The sequence below is a fragment of the Scyliorhinus canicula genome, chromosome 16, assembly GCF_902713615.1.
Source record: "Scyliorhinus canicula chromosome 16, sScyCan1.1, whole genome shotgun sequence".
Classification (NCBI taxonomy): Eukaryota; Metazoa; Chordata; class Chondrichthyes; order Carcharhiniformes; family Scyliorhinidae; genus Scyliorhinus; species Scyliorhinus canicula.
In genome coordinates, this window is record NC_052161.1 from 49,063,987 (window position 1) to 49,081,986 (window position 18,000).

An 18,000-nucleotide genomic window follows, 5' to 3' on the forward strand; every position below is an offset into this window, starting at 1 on the left:
AAGCTCCAGAACACCTTCCCTCAACCTCCCCAGCTCTCTACCTCACTCCCCTCCTTTAAAACACTCATTTGAATCTACCTCTTTGACAAGTGTTTAGCCATCTGATCGAGGATCTCATATGGCTTGGTGTCATTTTTTTTGCATAATGTGCTTGTGGAGCACCTTGGGACATTTCATTATATTAAAGTGCTGCATAAATAGAAGTCGTTTCTACTGAGCAGCTGAGGAGAAGGAGAAAGTCACCAACACATCTCCTTTTTGGACAGATTCTCGTCAATCAGTTCATCTGACTGTAGTACGAATGAAGACAACACCAATTCTACATTCTCCAAAGGTCCAGAAAGTACATTCCCTCAGAGTGTTCTGGTTAGGGGCGGCACAGTGGTGCAGTGGTTAGCGCTGCTGCCTCACGGTGCCGAGGACCCGGGTTCGATCCTGGCCCCGGATCACTGTCCGTGCGGAGTTTGCACATCCTCCCCATGTCTGCGTGGGTCTCACTCCCACAACCCAAAGAAGTGCAGGTAGGTAGATTGGTCATGCTAAATTGCACCTTAATTGGAAAAAACAAATTGGGCACTTTATATATTGAAAACAAATTAAATGTAAAATAAGTGTGTTCTCTGTTGATTGCACTGCTGAATTGAAAACTACCATAAAACATTCCAAACCAATTGTTTTAATCAAACCATCCACTGATCCTGACAAACATTAACTGATCACCCATTCGACTTTCCGTTAGAACCTATTTTCCATGTGCCTCTGCCTGTTCTCATCGATCTATCCAATGCTAGAATTAGAAAGGCTGGTGCAAGGCTGCTGGCTGTCGCTGGGGATAACTGCAGATGACCACGCAGGAGGATCTTGTGCAGCTCCGGACCTCGAAAGTATGCCTTCAGACTGCACCACCTTGGCACTGGTGGCAGCAGTCTGGCCTAGCTGGCTGCCAGAGGACAGCAAGGGCACTGGCAGAGTGGCATTGGTGGCAGCACAATGCAGTCATCCTTGGAGATGGCAGCAGGTTCATGTTCCACGCCACCACTGCCACTTCCTCCAGACGAAGCCAAAGGAATCCAGGCAATGTATTTGTTTATTCATTCACGAGATGAGAGCGTCACTAGCTAGGCCAGCATTTATTGCCCATCCCTAATTGACCTTGAGAAAGTAGTGGTGAGCTGCCTTCTTGGATTGCTGCAGTCTCTGTAGGAACATCCACAGTGCTGTTAGGAAGGAATAACCATTTTTAGTGGTTATTGAATTTTGCTCCCAAAATTAAACATGGCAATTCATGTATTTATGGATAGGTTTCAAAGACACATTTACAATGTAATGTGACAACTGTAATGCATAAAACATAGCAGTGTATCCATGGTAAAGATTGCTGATGGGAAACCTTTTTGAGCACTGAGGTGTGATGGAATGAGATCCAAGGGATCTTCATCTTCATCGGAAAAGCAGCAGCAAGTGGCATGTGCTGCTTCATCTTGTTCACTCTTATTTACGTTCTTCCTGACATTTGCAACAGTTATGGAAGAACAGCCATAGCCCAGAAATTGCAACAGGAGGGAGCACTTTGGGATTTAGATATTGAAGGGCAGGGTAGCCAAATATCTTTCACACTCCCACCCCCTGCCATTGTTTCCACCAGCGGCAACGGAGGAGTTAGAGAACCGATCTCCCTTCCCTAACTCGTGTAAAATTAGAGGAAATGGTTAAGCACCTATGATTGGGGGAGATCGGCCTTCTGTTTAAAATGCTGTCTCTCCCCTCAAGCTGAAGATTTTCAGAAGGCTGACGATAAGGCAGCTCATTCCACTTGCTGCTGCTTTTCCGACTGTGAATGTACCACTTCATTTCCTCCACGTCTACTGTGTTGCAGCAGAATTCATTACGTTTGATTTCATTGCAATGCAAGAAGGCGAGCAGCTTCTCTGGATCAACTTCATGGGAAAGATAAATGATTTAATGAGCCATTTGAGATAATCTAATCTTCATGGTCTGGTTATACACAGAGTGGTGTGATCACTAAAAACAAACTGCCCTTCTTCAGGATGAATGTTCCTACACCAAATTCCCCCCAAAAAAATCTATTGCATCCTTCATCAACCACTAGTCTTGTACCAGGTTGACAGAAATTTAATTCAAGTCAGCTCTTGAAAATAATTATTGTATTTTGAGAGCAGTAATCATTGGTTTGGACATGATTGAATGTGTCCATGCCTATTGACTTTTTCTATGATTTATAGGTTTGTTTAGTCGATATTCCCATCTAAATTGTATAATTAATTATAAGTGTAGCTGTCAGGTCAGAGGATGGAATGCACTGATGAGTATTTGGGAAGATTAAATTTTCCTTTGCCATACAGATGTAGAATTGGGAATTTCACGGCCCTGCTGCCGGAGAGAGTTGTTCTTGGTGTCTGCTTATTTAGTCTCTGACTTGCTGCATGCTGAAGTGTCATTGATTTTTGGGCTTTATCTGTGTGATGTCTCTCCAGTAACACTGGAATCTATTTAAATTGAACAATCACTGACAAACTTTCTTGTCAGTAAACTGCTTTGTCACTGTCCTCTTAGTCTCTACCACACACAGTCCACCAAAGCGCAATCTTATCCTTGCAATACGTTTGATGCCTTTTTTTAAAGTGCACAATACTCAAAAAAAAAACTCTCCTGCAAATGTTCAGCTATTGGAGAAGTCCTTCACAATTAATTAAATTTAATATTGCCTTTGAATCATTTGATTCTGTCATCACGATGTTTTTGTCATTAAGATCTAAGAATGGCAATCCAGGAAGAAGTATTCTCACATGAATTAACCTTTAAAGTGCCTTACATTGTAGTTGTTGTGCCATCTCTCTGTAGTGCTCTTTATTCGGCATTAGAAAGGGAGAAAGTAAGATGTCAAAAGCCCACCTTTAATTTTTTTATAATCCAGCAGCATCATAAATAGATCTTTACAAGCCTATTACAAGCTTTACGATAGAGTATAGTTACTACAGAATGCTGTATAATTGTGTAGTTTTGACATGTTGGAAGATAAAGACTATTAAACTAAACTTGGGTGGCTTTTATGTTGATCTTCTTAAAATTAGTCACATTGAACCATTTCCTCGCATTTTATGTTTTTATATCCTTGTTTAATGCTGTTAATTAACAGGGTTTTACAATTTGACCTAATGTTCCTGAAGAGCTGACCCATCGTTGATACACCTTAGATAAGCACAATTATTGGAGAAGAGCTATTACACTTCAAGAACCAGATTGCCGTGAAGCCCAGGGTGAACGGGGCCGACTGAATAACTTTTAAATTGCGCGCGATCCACTCTAGAGTGGATGGATTCCTGAAGTGTGGGTTTTGTACACTCAGTTATAAGCCAAACATAAAACTGCTGGGACTTGCTGAGATAGGTAACTGGAAAGATCTGCAGACAAAGTTTAAAGGCATAGTACCTGGTTTGTAGGTGCTATAAGTGGTCTTGGAGATCCAGAATGGCTTCCAGGTGCCCAGCCATACATGAGATGTGGTAAATGCTATATTAGTGAGGGTGTTAGCACGCATGCGGTAGAGTGGACCGATAATAATGTCCATCAGTGTCTAATGCTATCCTGACAATAGCAATGCCATTTTTGAGCTCAACATTCTATCTACCAGCTTCTTAATCACGTATGACTGAACATGTATTCACCAACAGAAAATACCCCCCGAAACACAGTGTAGCATTATGTGAAAGGATCATCAGCAACTCAGAGGTTAGTTGCTAATTCATTTTAAGTTACTAAAATGTGCAGGGAGTGGTGTGGCAGCTGTTGAAGGACATAGTCCTTATTTCAAGATTTCTGTACGAAACAGTTTCTCCCAGACTTAAGTGTAGGAGTTCTCCATGAAATCCAGCATTACTTGGAGAATTAACAGAGACCATGCAAAGCAGGACAAACAGAGAAACAAGGGGGAGAAGGCGGATGAGGAAAGCACGCTCAGCATAACATAATGTAACAGAGTCATAGAATTTACAGTGCAGAAGGAGGCCATTCGGCCAATTAAGTCTACACTGGCCTCTGAAAGAGCACCTTACCCAAGCCCACACCTCCACCCCATCCCCGTAACCTAGCAACCCCGCCTAACGTTTGGGCACTATGGGGCAATTTAACATGACCAATCCACCTAACCTGCACATCTTTGGACTATGGGAGGAAACCGGAGCACCCGGAGGAAACCCAGGCAGACACGGGGAGAACACGCAGATTCCGCACAGACAGTGACCCAAGCCGGCAATCGAACCTGGGACCCTGGTTCAGTGAAGCAACGTCTGCCAGTTATGTTCAAGAAGCAATTCTCTGACCTAAACCTCAGTGAGGAACAATGTGCGAAAGGGAGATCCTCAATGAAATCAATCTTCCAGATTGATGTGACCATCAATTCACTAGAGACACGATTGGAAGTAAACTGTGGTTTTAATAGTCTTACAACTGAGCCAGCCTGCGACCAGAGGAACTGAGAGCAGGGCTTACGGCAGCAGCACTTTATATTTCCGTTAGTGGGAGGGGCCATGGGCGGAGCCAAGGGTGGAGCCCTGTACAAGCTCCTCATCTCCCCTTATGGGCAGAGCCACGCAACGGCTCACATACAGAGCCCACAAGGACATAATACAGTGCAATGCAATACAGTGTGAATTACAATGCAGTATAATTCACCACACTGTTGCAGCCACAACAACCTCAGAGCAGGGTTAGGATGGCATTGCCAATGGCTGTGACGGTGACCGAGTCTACCTTACAATATCATGCAGTCTGCTGTCCGCTGTTGTCTTAACAGAGATCACTGAGACTCTCTAGTCAAAGAGAGCTAACCACATTTCATTCTTTCTTGCTAGAGGAAAAACAGGCAGATCTGCATGGGTTACAGGCTTCCTTGAGGTACAGGGTGCCATTGACTGCGCACATATGGCTTTTCTGGCACCACTTGTCAACTATGTGATGGAGTCCATTCCCTCAGTGTCCAGATGGTGTGTAATCATGCACAGAGAATCACGCAGGCTAACACCTGCTATCCTGGCAGTGGTCCTGATGCCTTAATTCTGTGGCCGGCCTCTACCAGCTGCATGTGAACCACTGTACAAGCCAAAGATGGCGACTGGCTACAAAGGCTATCTGCTGACATGTGGCTCATGACTCTGGTTAGCAACCCAGTTGGCCAGTGTGCGCACAGTGAAAGCCATACCAACACACAAAATTCACGAGAGCACACTGCAGTAATGTTTAGGTGCCTTGACCACACGGAGGAGTCCTGTGGTACTCAACGGACCGGTTGTCAAGTTTTGTGGTGGCTTTCTTCATTCTGGACAACCTTGAGGGCACAGATTTTGCCACCAGCTATACAGCGAGTAGCTCAGAAGCAAGAAGAAGAAGCGAGGAGGCAACTAACATGGCCCTTTTCTGCCAGAGTATCATTAGGGTTATCGCCTCATCTGACTGGGATACTTGTGAATAGAATCCCAATTTCCCATCCACCAACAGTCCCACATTATCTTCCTTCTGTTACTGAACACCATAACGTCCATTTGGCCACTTGGAAAAATAAAGACAAAATAAAATAACCATTCCAAATTAAACATGCACGTGAATGCATGCCATACTGCATACAAACATCAACTAATCATCTGTGTATATTCCCTTAGCACCAATCTTCCATGCAATGCCAGTCCAGTGACTGCAGCATGACTGGTGGAAGGCTACTGACTTTCACTAAGTGTGTCTACAGATTGCCTTGAAGGGCAACCTTCAGCAGATTTAGGCCTAGAAGGCCTGGCTTCGGGTTGTACCACCTTGGCATGGGAAGCAGCAATCTGGCCTGGCTGGTTGACAGGCAACAGCAAGGGCACTAGCAGAGTAGCCACGATGGCGACAGTCTGAGTTGGCATGACAAAGGTCTGCAGGATCCTGACATTCAGTAGCTCCTGCCTATGCTGCAATAGAAACTGAGATATCAGCCTTCAGACACCGCATGATTGGATCAACGCATGTGCCAATGTAGTTGGCCATCCGTTCCACTTTGGGCTCCAAACTCTGCACAAGGCCCCTGATAAAGTTATTGTTGAGCTCTTCCTTGCTTCTTTTACATGCAGGGCCCTTTCAGACAGGCCTGTCACTTCACCAAGAATTTCATTCTGCATGCCCAACAACTTTCTTCTGTAACTTGCCCCATGGAGGAGCTCATCTGAATCCTCTGCAAGGAGCTTACACATGTGCACCTCTTACTGTGTCTGGGCTACAGGCGACCCATTGTCTCTCTACTTGCAGATTCCAACTCTTATTCTATTTTATTACATTTTATTCTCTAAAATTCTTCCAATCACTACTTTTTCATCCCCTCCTAGCCAAGTTGCAGTTCCTTAGTTTGCTGAAAGGAGAAAGGGTAAAGTTGTGGTTAGGGGAGCTCGGGGGATGCTTACGCCATCAAATCCAAAGAGGTTATGGGATACGGGGAAGTGAGATCTGAGCATTAGTCGTTCCTGCCCCTGCCGGTTCGCACCTCCTGCCTTCAAGTATGACCATCTGAAGAGAAGGAATGTGTCAGTGAGTTTAGTGCAATCTGTTTGGATGATGTAGCTTTCATGATCTAACAGCTGGCAGTGTCTGCACACTGTGAGTTGTAGGGGTGAAGCTTGCATCAGTGCTAAGAGTGTGATGGTGGGATGAAAGCACAAATGTGATGGATGAGTCATAGTTGATAGAGTTTGTTGATCAGCAATTGATGGGGGTGTGGTGCATAGAGCAGTGTGCGTGGCTCATGGTGCAGCTGGTGGGAGACAGCATTTGAAGATAGATTTCCTAACCTTGACTGCTCATATGAGATCATGAACTTTATACAGCACTGCATTCAAGATCTTGTATCTTGTCCACAGGTATTAGCCACCACAGCAAAATGGTCCCACTGTTTTCTACGGGTTTGTCAGGAGGGCTTCCTGAGGCACCTCTGAACCTCCCTGACCAAGGCCTCCTGTGCAGTATTGGAAAATCTTCGAACCTGCTCTTTCTGGTGTTTCTCTATTGTTATGTCTTTTTTCACATGTTCCACAATGTAAGTTCCACAATGATGTGCAGAGCCTGTTCCAGCCAGGATGCACCTTCCCTTCAGTCTGCCTTTAAGTAGTGTAGGCTAACTTTAACTGGTGCAGCCCTCTCTTGATCTTGGGCCTCCTGATGAGGGCGTGCAACCATTCTCAGGTAACATTGACTGTACGGTGCAATCATACTAATTCACAGTCAGTGTGAATTTGGTGTGCAGCCTATATCAGAAGCAATGGACGTGGGCTAATCCCACATTGTGATTCCCACACCAATTTACGGGGACTATTGCATTTAGACTGCCTGGTTTTAATTATTTCTGGCAAATTACATTAGTTTTGTAGCCAACTGCACAAGACCTGCAACTGGGGAATGCAGTGGATGTAATGTAATGTAAAATCACCTCAGATCTCATGCCAGCTTACAGACACAAGAATTAACAGCGCAAATGTTGAAGTACAGCTCCTAGAATCTGAATCAAAGGTGAATATTAAATTGCTGAAATGAGCTGTATTTAATCACAGGAACCAAACTATCTATTATTATCAGCAAAGGTTTAAAGGAGCATGTAGATTCTTTACAATCAGCATCTTATTAGTACAGATATAATTAGCGCTTAGATTTCAAGCAGACACAACAGAGAAATTGGGATGTTTTCAACTGATAAACTTGTATTATCAGATGGTTCCTTCGAACCATTTCCAAAATGCTAGTCACATTTTCCCCTTCTTCCAAACATCATTTAATGTTTGCATCTGCAGAGCCTCTAGTGAACGCTGCTGATGAGTTTGACAAATGTAAGTAGCATCACCTCTTGATCTGACTCACTGCAGGTTTGGGCTTTGGGTCCTGAAGAGTAATAGCTGCTGTTCAGCTGACTGTGCTTATCCAGAATGTGGCAAAGTGGAATTAGCAATTCAAGAACAGTGGCAAAGTTTGTAAAATCCTATCTGCCAACCACAATGAGCATTTCTACACTTGTATTAATAGTATGACTCATTGCTAACGTCTCGCTTCGTCGTTCTTCAAACTTAGAATAAAACATTAGCCTTACTTTTAAACCTATTCATTGGATGGTTACTGATGTTTAAAACGTTCCTAATAGCAAGCCTGTGATAGTCTTAGGTCCATTCACCACTATATAAAATTGCCACCCGCCCTTCATAAAGAATCTTTCTGATTTTAGTGTCTCGTTTATGGTTATGAATAAATAAAAAAATTGATAAATGAGGGACATGGCTAAATCTGTAACATTGCCTTCAGTGATTTCAACGAAACACAATGGCAAAGATATTTTTGAGCTCATGTGTGTGATGTGAATTAATCCTTATATATTGCCCTGTTCCTACTTTGGTTGCTAACACAGATTGAAGGAAGTTTAGGGTCAGTCACGGCTGATTCAGCAAAACAACAACAATTTGCATTATTGCAATTGTTGTAAAATATCTTAAGCTGATTCATAAGGGCATTACCAACCAAATTTTGATACTGAGTCACATCAGGTATTAAGATAAGTAACAAAAAATGGGTTGGGTTTAAGATGGAGAAAGATCGACGCAGAAAGGCAAAACGAGCAAATTCTAGTGCTTGGGACCTGGGCAGCTGAAGCCAATGTTGGGGTGATGGAATTTAAGATGTAATAGGGGCTATAATTGAGGAACTCAGTTTCTTTGGAGGGTTGCAGGGCTGCAGGAAATTGCAGAGGTAGGATTGGGCGAGGGATTTGAACATGAGGGTGAGAATTTTAAATTTGAGGCGATGCTGGGCACTGAAACAATGTAGGGACACATGGGTGATGGAAGAACGAGACTTGATGCATTTTGGAATATAGATAGCAGAGTTTAGAATGAGGTCCAGTTTAAGGAGGGTGAAGGACAGCAGGCAAACCATGAGGTCATGGATTAATCCAGTCTGGAGGTCATAAAGACATGAGGATTTCAGCAGCAGATGGGCTTGAGAGGTGGGTGAAGACCAGCATTATTACAGAGTATAAGCAGGCAGTCTTGTTGGGGAAGAGTATGTGAGTTTGAAAACTCAGTTCAGGATCAAATAGGATGCTTTGTTTACAATCAGTCTGATTCTGGCTCAGACAATGGAAGGGGATAAATCAGACAATAGCGAGGGACTGAGGTTTCTGGCGGGCACTGAAGAAAATGGCTTTGGCCTTACCAATAGTTAATTGAAGAAAATTTCTGCCCATCCAATACTTAATGGCAGGTAACATTCAAATCTGGTCACACGTCACTTTTCTTATGGAGTGTATGATAATATCAGTGTGGTACCATTCATTTTTGTTTTTGGTAAATCAGATATATGGGCTTTGATTTAAACTGGGGTTGCGTTCAGGATACGTGGGGTGTGTGCTGGATATAAACTACCATAGAAATCATCAACTTGAGAATGGAGCCAGTGAAGTCCTAGGCTTTCTTGAAATAATGCAAGACTGTCTGCCTCCAGCACCAGAAACTGACGGTGCCATTAGGCATGAATGGACAATGAGATCAGTAGCTGTAAAATGCTGGGATCTCCAAGGCACAAAATAGTGCCCACGGCCCATTTGAATACAGTTGGCTCTGGCCAAGGGTTTTGGCAGCCAATGTCAGCATGGGAGGCTAGCATTGAAGAGGTCCAAGGCCCCCATGAGGAGCCTGAGGAGTGTGAGCCTGGGGAGTGTATGTCTCTTCCTGGCCCATAAGGATTCCACAGCAATTTTCTAACACTTACATTGCCCTTTGCTGACCATTTGGTGGCTCTTGACATCCTTCTCTCCTGGGTTAGACATCAGACAGGCCTCTCTCTCTCTCTCTCTCTCTCTCTCCCCCCCCCCCCCCCCCCCCCCCCCAATCCAGTTTATCATGAAAATCATGTTGCAGCACTGCTTAGGTCATCAAGTGTGGCATTTGAATTGGAATTAGGTCACTTACCTGCAGCGGGAATCTCAACTGACTTTAAAGTGGGTGAAAGTACGATGTTGCCTGATGCAAGGTGTGACCTCAAGCCAGTCAGCGTACTCGGGCTGAATTTAACTCTTTCCGAGCACCAGTCTCACTGGGGTTAAAATCGGGGCAGTGGACTGTCTGAATTTAAATATAACCGAGAGGAGACTGCACTTGGCCATATTTTCATGCTGTCATAAATTTTGAAAAAGACGGCTGTTCAATGAAGTGCCTTGGATGACGTGCTTGGGGCCACATTTGATAAAGCAGCAAAAATGTTCGAACAATATGGTCGTGTTACAATAGAAAGACCTTTGGTTTCTGCCTCGAAATGGAAAGGTGGGAGAACTGGTCAGCCTTGCAGGTGGTTCAAGTGACTGCTTTCGTACAGATAATTAATGTGTACAAGTAGCTGCTAATTTTGCATTTCAGGAATGATTTATGAGGTGGCATGGGATAGAGGGACATAATCTAATTTAGATCAGAACCTCTGCCACCCATACAATGGTATCAGCACAGCTGTGAGATGAGAGATGATTAATAGGCAGTAGCGTAAACACACTGTAGTCATAAAAGGTGTTATTTTGATGACATACTTGTCAGAATAGGAAATGGCACTTACAAAGAGTGATGGTCAGTAGCAGAACAGATTATTATGAGCATTCAGTCACTTACTCACTTACAATCCAGGTTAAGAATAAATATTGATGGAAAGATAATGCTGTTTGTAACAATTTGAATGGCTGTTTGTTCAAAACCGACGTATAGCTCTGTGATCTAACCTTCGGTTTTAGTAAAAGTTAAGGAAATACATTTGTACTCTTTAAATGGGAAAATGATGCACAAATGATGTTCTGTATATAAACTGAATGCCCTCATCCCTATTTATAGTTTCAGACTCAAAATTATGTTCAGGTCTTCATAAACCAAAATGAATGTTACCCTCCAATTCCCCTCAGGTTTATAATGAGAACCACCCCTCCCCCAGGAATTTTGTGTTCTGCCAGGTCTTAAATTGAATAAAGCCAAATGCAGGTGTGGATTAATTTACTGTTTAAAGCTGAGGTTTTTGCCTGCCCCTGTACACTGACTATGAACAAGAACCCCTTGCATTTTAGGAAGTTTGGTATTTTTCAGTCACCTGATTTAATTTTTGTTGCATCCATTTTGAATCCACTCTCACGCTGGTGAAGAACTGACTGGTGGGAACAGGGTCGACTCATCTACAACACTGAGTGTGCAACTTCCAGTTAGGCAAGGCAAGATTACAAAAGAAAGTGGGAGAATAGTGAAAAGAAGCAATGGTCTCCTTACCTCAGAAAGGAGATTGTAGCCAAAGAGGATGCAGTGGAGGTTCACTGGACTTGTTGCGGGGGTGATGGGACTGTCTTATGAAGAGAGATTGGACAAATCGAGCCTGTATTCTTGATTAGGCAAACCGATCATGCATTCTCTAAAGTTTCGAAGAATAAGAGGTGATCTTATTGAACCCTATAAAATACTGAAAGGAATAGATAGGCTAGGTGCAGATATGGGGCGGGATTCTCCGACCCCCCTGCGGGCCGGAGAACCCCCGGAGGGGGGGAGGAGGGGGGTGGCATGAATCCCGCCCCAACGCCGTATTCTCCGGCGCTGGTTTTTCGGTGGGGGCGGTGGCCGTCCCGGCAAACCAAATAAGGTCCTTACCAGCGGGACCTGGCTCTGCCGGTGGCCTGAGGAATCCTCAGGGAGGCGGGGGGGGTGGGGAAATCTGGCCCGGGGGGGGGGGGGGGGGGGGCACGGTGGCCGGGCCTGCGATCGATTTGTGGACGGGCCTGTGCCGTAGGGACACTTTTCACTCCGCGCCAGCCGCTGTAACGGTCCGCCAAAACCGGCATGGAGAAGATCCCCCTGCGCATGCGCTGGGATCACGCCAGAACACGCTGCCGCTCCTGTGCATGTGCCAACTCGCGCCGGCCGGCAGAGGCCCTTTGGCACCAGTTGGCGCGGCGCCGAAGCTGGCGCGGCACCAACCCCGGCCCTGAAGGTGTGGAGGATTCCGCACCTTCTGGGGAGCCCGACGCCGGAGTGGTTCACGCCACTCCTCGGCGCCGGTACGGCCCACCCCGCCGAATAGCGGAGAATCCCGGTCAAGATGTTTACTATGTTGGGGAATCCAGAACTAAGAAGCCCAATTTCAAAATAAGGGGAATGAGGAGAAATTTATTTTCACAAAGGGCTGTGAATCGTTGGAATTCTCTATCCCAGAGGGCTGTGGAAGTTCAATCATGGGGTATGTTTAAGGCAGAGATAGACTTGTGATTAACAATAATGTGAAGAGCTGTGGGGATAGTAGGTATAAAAGGCATTGAAATGTCTGGTCAGCCAGGATCATATTGAAGGGCGGAGCAGGCTCAATGGGATGAATGGCCTACTGTTCCTCTATAAATAAAAATTTGGAAAGAAAAGAGGCGGGTTTCTCTGTTTTGCTGGCTGGTCAATGGGGTTTCCCATTGTGGGGCAGCCCCACACCGTCGGGAAACCTCCGGACTGCCGGCAAACCGGAGAATCCCTAGGGCATCACGGTGGCACAGTGGTTAGCACTGTTGTCTCACGGCGCTGAGGTCCCAGGTTCGATCCCGGCTCTGGGTCACTGTCCGTGTAGAGTTTGCACATTCTCCCCGTGTTTGCGTGGGCTTGGCCAGCACAACACTAAGATGTGCAGGGTAGATGGATTGGCCACACTAAATTACCCCTTAATTGGAAAAAATGAATTGGGTCCTCTAAATTTATAAAATAAAACGGAGAATCCCGCCCGCAGAGAATTCAGCCCAAGGTTTCTTTTCAATTGTGTTGAATTGCCAACAAAGTATTACCTAATAAATTCCTCAACTGGCTCAATGGCTTGTTCAGTGAGGAATCAGAGACATCAGGAGGTCTCAGGTTTGATCCTTGTCTGAACTGTTAGATGGTTCCAGCCAACAATATAATTGACCCACCACAGTTGCTCTCTGTATTTGTTGGTTGCCAAAGGGGAAATTAGACAGAGTTCTTCCTGATTGCTTTACCTTTTATAAGGATATTAGAAGGAGATGGGATTGGAGTTTGCTGTGGAGTCCTCTTTATTCCAAAAGCCTGCGAACACTTACTGGGTGATCTATGTTGCCAGAAGCAAAGATTTTCTGGCAAAACAAGTGACAAATGTCGGAAATGTTTCCATATATTGTATTATTATATGTAATAATAGTAATAGGAGGCCGATCTGGCACGGTGGGATGGTCTCCCTCTGTCACTGGCGGGTCAGGTACAGGCGGTTAAAATGAATGTGTTGCCACGATTTCTGTTTATTTTTCAATGCCTACCGATTTTCTTGCCAAAGGCTTTTTTCAGGGAGATTGAGGGAAGGATTACATCGTTCATATGGGGAGGGAAGGTGGCCAGAGTGAGGAAGGTGCTGCTACAGAGGGGAAGGCAGGCAGGGGGTTTGGGTCTCCCGAACCTGATGTACTACTACTGGGCGGCGAATGTGGAGAAGGTGCGGAGCTGGCCAGAGGGGTTGATTCCCAGTGGGTCAGAATGGAGGAGAGTTTGTGCAGGGGGTCGGGATTGAAAGGACTAGCAACAACACCGCTCCCGATAGCCCCGGGGAAATACTCAGGGAGTCTGGTAATAATAGTTTCATTGAGAATTTGGAGGCAGTTTCGCCAACACTTCGGGTTGGGGGCAGGGTCAAGGGAAATGCCGATTCAGGGGAACCACAGATTTGAGCCAGGGAGGTGGGATGGAAATTTTCGGAAATGGGAAGGGAAGGGGATTAAGACGCTAAAATATTTGTTTCTCAAGGGTCAGTTTGCAGGATTGAAGGAGCTGGAAGTGAAGTATGGGCTGGAGCAGGGAGAAATGTTTAGATGCATGCAGGTTCGAGATTTTGCCTGAAAGGAGTTACAAAGCTTCCCGGAGGAACTGGCCTCCACATTGCTGGAGGAGGTGCTGACGACGGGGGTCTGGAGGAGTGGGTAGTGTCAGCCGTGTACGGAGCTATTCTGGAAGAGGATAAAGCACCACTGGAAGGGATCAAAGCAAAGTTGTGGGGAAGAGTTGGGAGAGGTTATACAGGAGAGAGTCTGGTGTGAGGTGCTCCGGAGAGTAAATGCCTCCACCTCATGTGTGTGGTTGGGGCTGATACAGCTGAAGGTGGTATACAGAGCACATCTCACGAGGGCGAGGATAAGCCGATTCTTTGAAGGAGTAGAAGATGTATGTGAGCGTTGCGGGGGAGGGGGGGGGGGGGGGGGGGGGGCGCTAATCACGTTCATATGTTTTGGTCCTGTCCAAAGCTAGAGGACTACTGGAAGGAGGTTTTTAGGGTAATTTCCAAGGTGGTGCACGTGAAACTGGACCCGGGTCCCCGGGAGGCCATATTCAGGGTGTTGGACCAGCCGGGGTTGGAAACGGGTGCGGAGGCAGATATCGTAGCTTTTACCTCGTTGATCGCCCATAGGCGGATCCTGTTGGGATGGAGAGCAGCCTCTCCACCCCCTGTCCTGGCATGGCGGGGGGACCTGTTGGAATTCCTGACTCTTGAGAAGGTTAAGTTTGAACTGAGAGGAAGGACGGAGGGGTTCTACAATTCATGGGCATTATTCATTCTGTACTTTCAAGAACTGGGTAACATCAAACATTAGTTGGGGGGGGAGGCGGTGAGAGGGTTGGGGGAGGGGGCTGTGTGTATTAAGGGTGACTATGGGTGATCCCTGATTCTTTTTTGTCATTTGTTTATGTAAACATGCGGGCTGATGTTTGGGGTTTGGTGGGAGGATGGGATCGTTGTTATTGTTATGGGGATTGACATATTTGTTGCTGATTATTGTTTATTGTTGGTGGGTGTAAATTTGGGAGAAAAAGGAGGCGAATAAAAATATTTTAAAAAATAATAGTAATATGATTAAAAGGACTTAGGTTAGGGTATCCAGATTATATGAGCGGGTTTCTCCGGTCGCGCCTGCCTGGCGGCCGGAGAATCCCGTCCAAGGTCAGTGGACTTTTCCATTGCCCGTGTCTCGCCCGTGGCGACCTTGCGGCGGGCGAGGCGGACTAATCTAGCCCTTTGTCTGCTAAAGCTGTGACTATGGGGTTAACAGCTCGGCCGGCTGTGATATCGCACATGGTTGGGGGGCGGGGGGGGGGGGGGGGCGGGGGGGGGGGGGGGGGGGGTGAGTCTGCTTGTAGTTTTATTTTTCAGCCCTGCTCTGTGTCTGTTTTTAGTTTCATTTTTAGAGTTCTGCTCTGGATCCTGAGGAAACAGATTGTTTCTCACATTGGCTTCTAAAAGCTTCTCTCTCAGGACTGCGTGAATAAATCTGTAAGGCACCAAGTGTTAACTTTATTAATAAGTGGCATTTGGCCTATATGTGGATTTTGCGTAATTGAAATTTTAGAAGTAGTTGGAAAAGTAATCTCGAAGATCTTTCTTTATTTTTTAAAGAACTATTTAACTATTAATTGAAAAGCTATTTCTTCCTTGGATGTTAATGGGGTGAATCCTGTGTTAATAATAAAGTTTGTCTCAATACAAAAATCCTGATTTGTCAGTGGAATCACTCCTGGAGGTGAAGTATTCTTTCCAAACAGTTTACAAATTTAAAAAGTTGTTGGGGTTTCTCATCCGGCTTTCGAATATAAATTGGCGGTCTGGTCCGGGACAGTAACACACGATAGGGAAGATACATCCTGAGAAGAAAAAGTGTTCACACAAGGCTGGTCAGTAGATCAATGAAATGCGATAATTATAATGATAACCTTTTTGTTATCAATTTCTTTTCAGCTTTTAGAATTTGATAGGGAGCTGTCCGTATTTAAAGACAAGTTGGGTGAACAAGAGATATCGTTTCCACCAAGGTACAAAATTTATATTTTCATTGTCTTACTGCAAAAACTTAGCTGAAAACAAAGCCAAACATTGTATCTCGGTACTATATTTTTTGGGGGGAAATTTCACAATTTAAAGTGTTTTGTTTTCTTTTCACTTATCCCAGTACAGTGGTGTGAGGTGAGACTGCAGTTATCAGCATCCTTTGCAAAAGATTTGTTGGATCAGCGATGATTAACAGGGCCTCTGCCGCTTTCAGTAAATGGGGGAAAAAGGACTCTAATTTTCATTCAGGTTATGACTTGACCTTTGACTGCTCATACCATTGAAAACCCTGCGCACTATTGACACTGAATGTTTACCTTCTCCTCGTGTTATGGGATCTCGCAAAATATCTCTTGGAATGTATTTCAGTAGCTATTACCTTTAAAGATTAGCACTACATTGGGGTATGTTTCAGGAAATGAGGTTTTCCTCCCATCCCAAGTTGAAAATAACCTGCAAGTTCTGCCATGTGATCCAATATTTTCAAGCCTATTGTATATTGTACATCATAAAGTAGCTGATTTTCTTTGTCAGTCTATTATCTTGACACACCTCTGAAGAGCTTACACATCAGACAAACAGATCATTGCATTTAACCAGTAAAACAAATTTAAAGTGCATAAGCACCATTCAGAATATATCACCAATTTCCACAAAGCGAATTTAAAGTGCCTATCCAGTTCATGTAGAATTTCAGAAGCCAGTCAAACTTTGCTCTTGTGCTTGATTATTATCCAAAGCAGTAGATTGGGATCTTTGTTTGTAAGACAGTTTGCTATGTTAGCTATGGGATTGCTGGCATGGTGATTGCCTAACCAAGTGATTTTGTTACTAATTTTTTAAGGATACAGCTTTAGTAGTAAAATTGCATTAAAATTGAAAACTGCATTAAAAAGATAAGAATATATAGAAAGACCATAAATCCTATCCAGCCCAATCTATTGAGCCTATGCCTGATTTTGTACTACATTCTAACACCACCTATTGATCCCCTATATCAGGAGCACTGGTTTCCTTCCTGAACTTCCCCTGAAAATAATTCTCCTTCTGAATAGTAGCAATTCAAACATTTTTAATGGTACCATTGGCCCCAAATCAGTGACCTTCAGTTCATTGCACAATTGTGGGGAAAGGCTTCGCTAATCGCGAACCTTGCCTAAGACCTTTACAGATGTTTTCTCTACAGATGTTGTCCAGGCTAAATAGCTTGCTTATTTCCACCTCGCATACATGAGCCTTCCCCACAAGTCTGATTTAAAGGAAGGAATATGAGAGACACTCAGTATTTTCTTTAAAAATTTGCCCTCTGTTTTGTGGTCAGAAAGGCAAAAGATTGGGCTCCAAAGTCTGAAATTAAAAAAGGACAAGGGGTAGAGTTGTGGAATGAGTGGAAAAATGGAGAGATGCATGCTTACACCATCTACAGCTTGATATCAGAAGAGATTAGATGAAAGGAAAGTGTAAGAGCCAATGGATAGATGTGGTAGGAGAGGTAGATCTATTACCGCTGATTTAGAGTAAAGAGCACATGCGAGTCAAGTGCTCTACGTCAAGTTCAATAAAACTCACCAGCAAGAATGTTTACTTGTCAGAAGAAGAGATAGTCTCCAACTAGGAGATAACAGCCAAGCTTTAATTGAAAGCTTTAATAATACAAGATTGAAATTAAACAATGTTCTGTGTACTGACTAACTGTATAAGCAGTCTGTATTTGTGACTTGGTGGAGAGAGTCGTATTAGAATGTTGTCCCTGTCAGAGCTGTATTAGAGCTGAGAGTTGTATTGGAGGGGAGAGAGTGTTGCTTTAGAGGTTTCTCACGGATAAGCTACTGTAACCTGTCCCTGATTCTCCTGTGGTTAGTTGGAAGAAGTGCACCACAACTGGAAGTAAGAAGGTGGATCAAGTATGAAGATATGCTCAACCTCCGTTGCTTGAACCCCATTGGTGACCCTGGCTTCAGCACTGTCCCTTTCCATAATGGCCAGCACTGTCTCCTCCATAAAAGTTGAAACATGCATGGGCGTCTCATCCATTTCCATTAATGTCCCACTGCCGCTGGTCATGCACCACCTTCTCCAGTGTCAGTGAGTGTCATGCATTCTGTT

The 18,000-nt window shown here is 44.6% G+C and overlaps 1 protein-coding gene across 2 annotated transcripts in view; it reads left to right on the forward strand.

Moving 5' to 3' along the window:
* The window catches only part of LOC119950798 (inositol polyphosphate-5-phosphatase A), a 659,385-nt gene that overhangs the window by 565,064 nt on the left and 76,321 nt on the right, over nt 1-18,000 (forward strand). For both annotated transcript variants that reach the window (XM_038773583.1, XM_038773584.1), the window contains exon 12: nt 15,805-15,878. In XM_038773583.1, the coding sequence (XP_038629511.1) occupies nt 15,805-15,878 (74 nt within the window). The remainder of the gene's footprint in view (nt 1-15,804; nt 15,879-18,000) is intronic.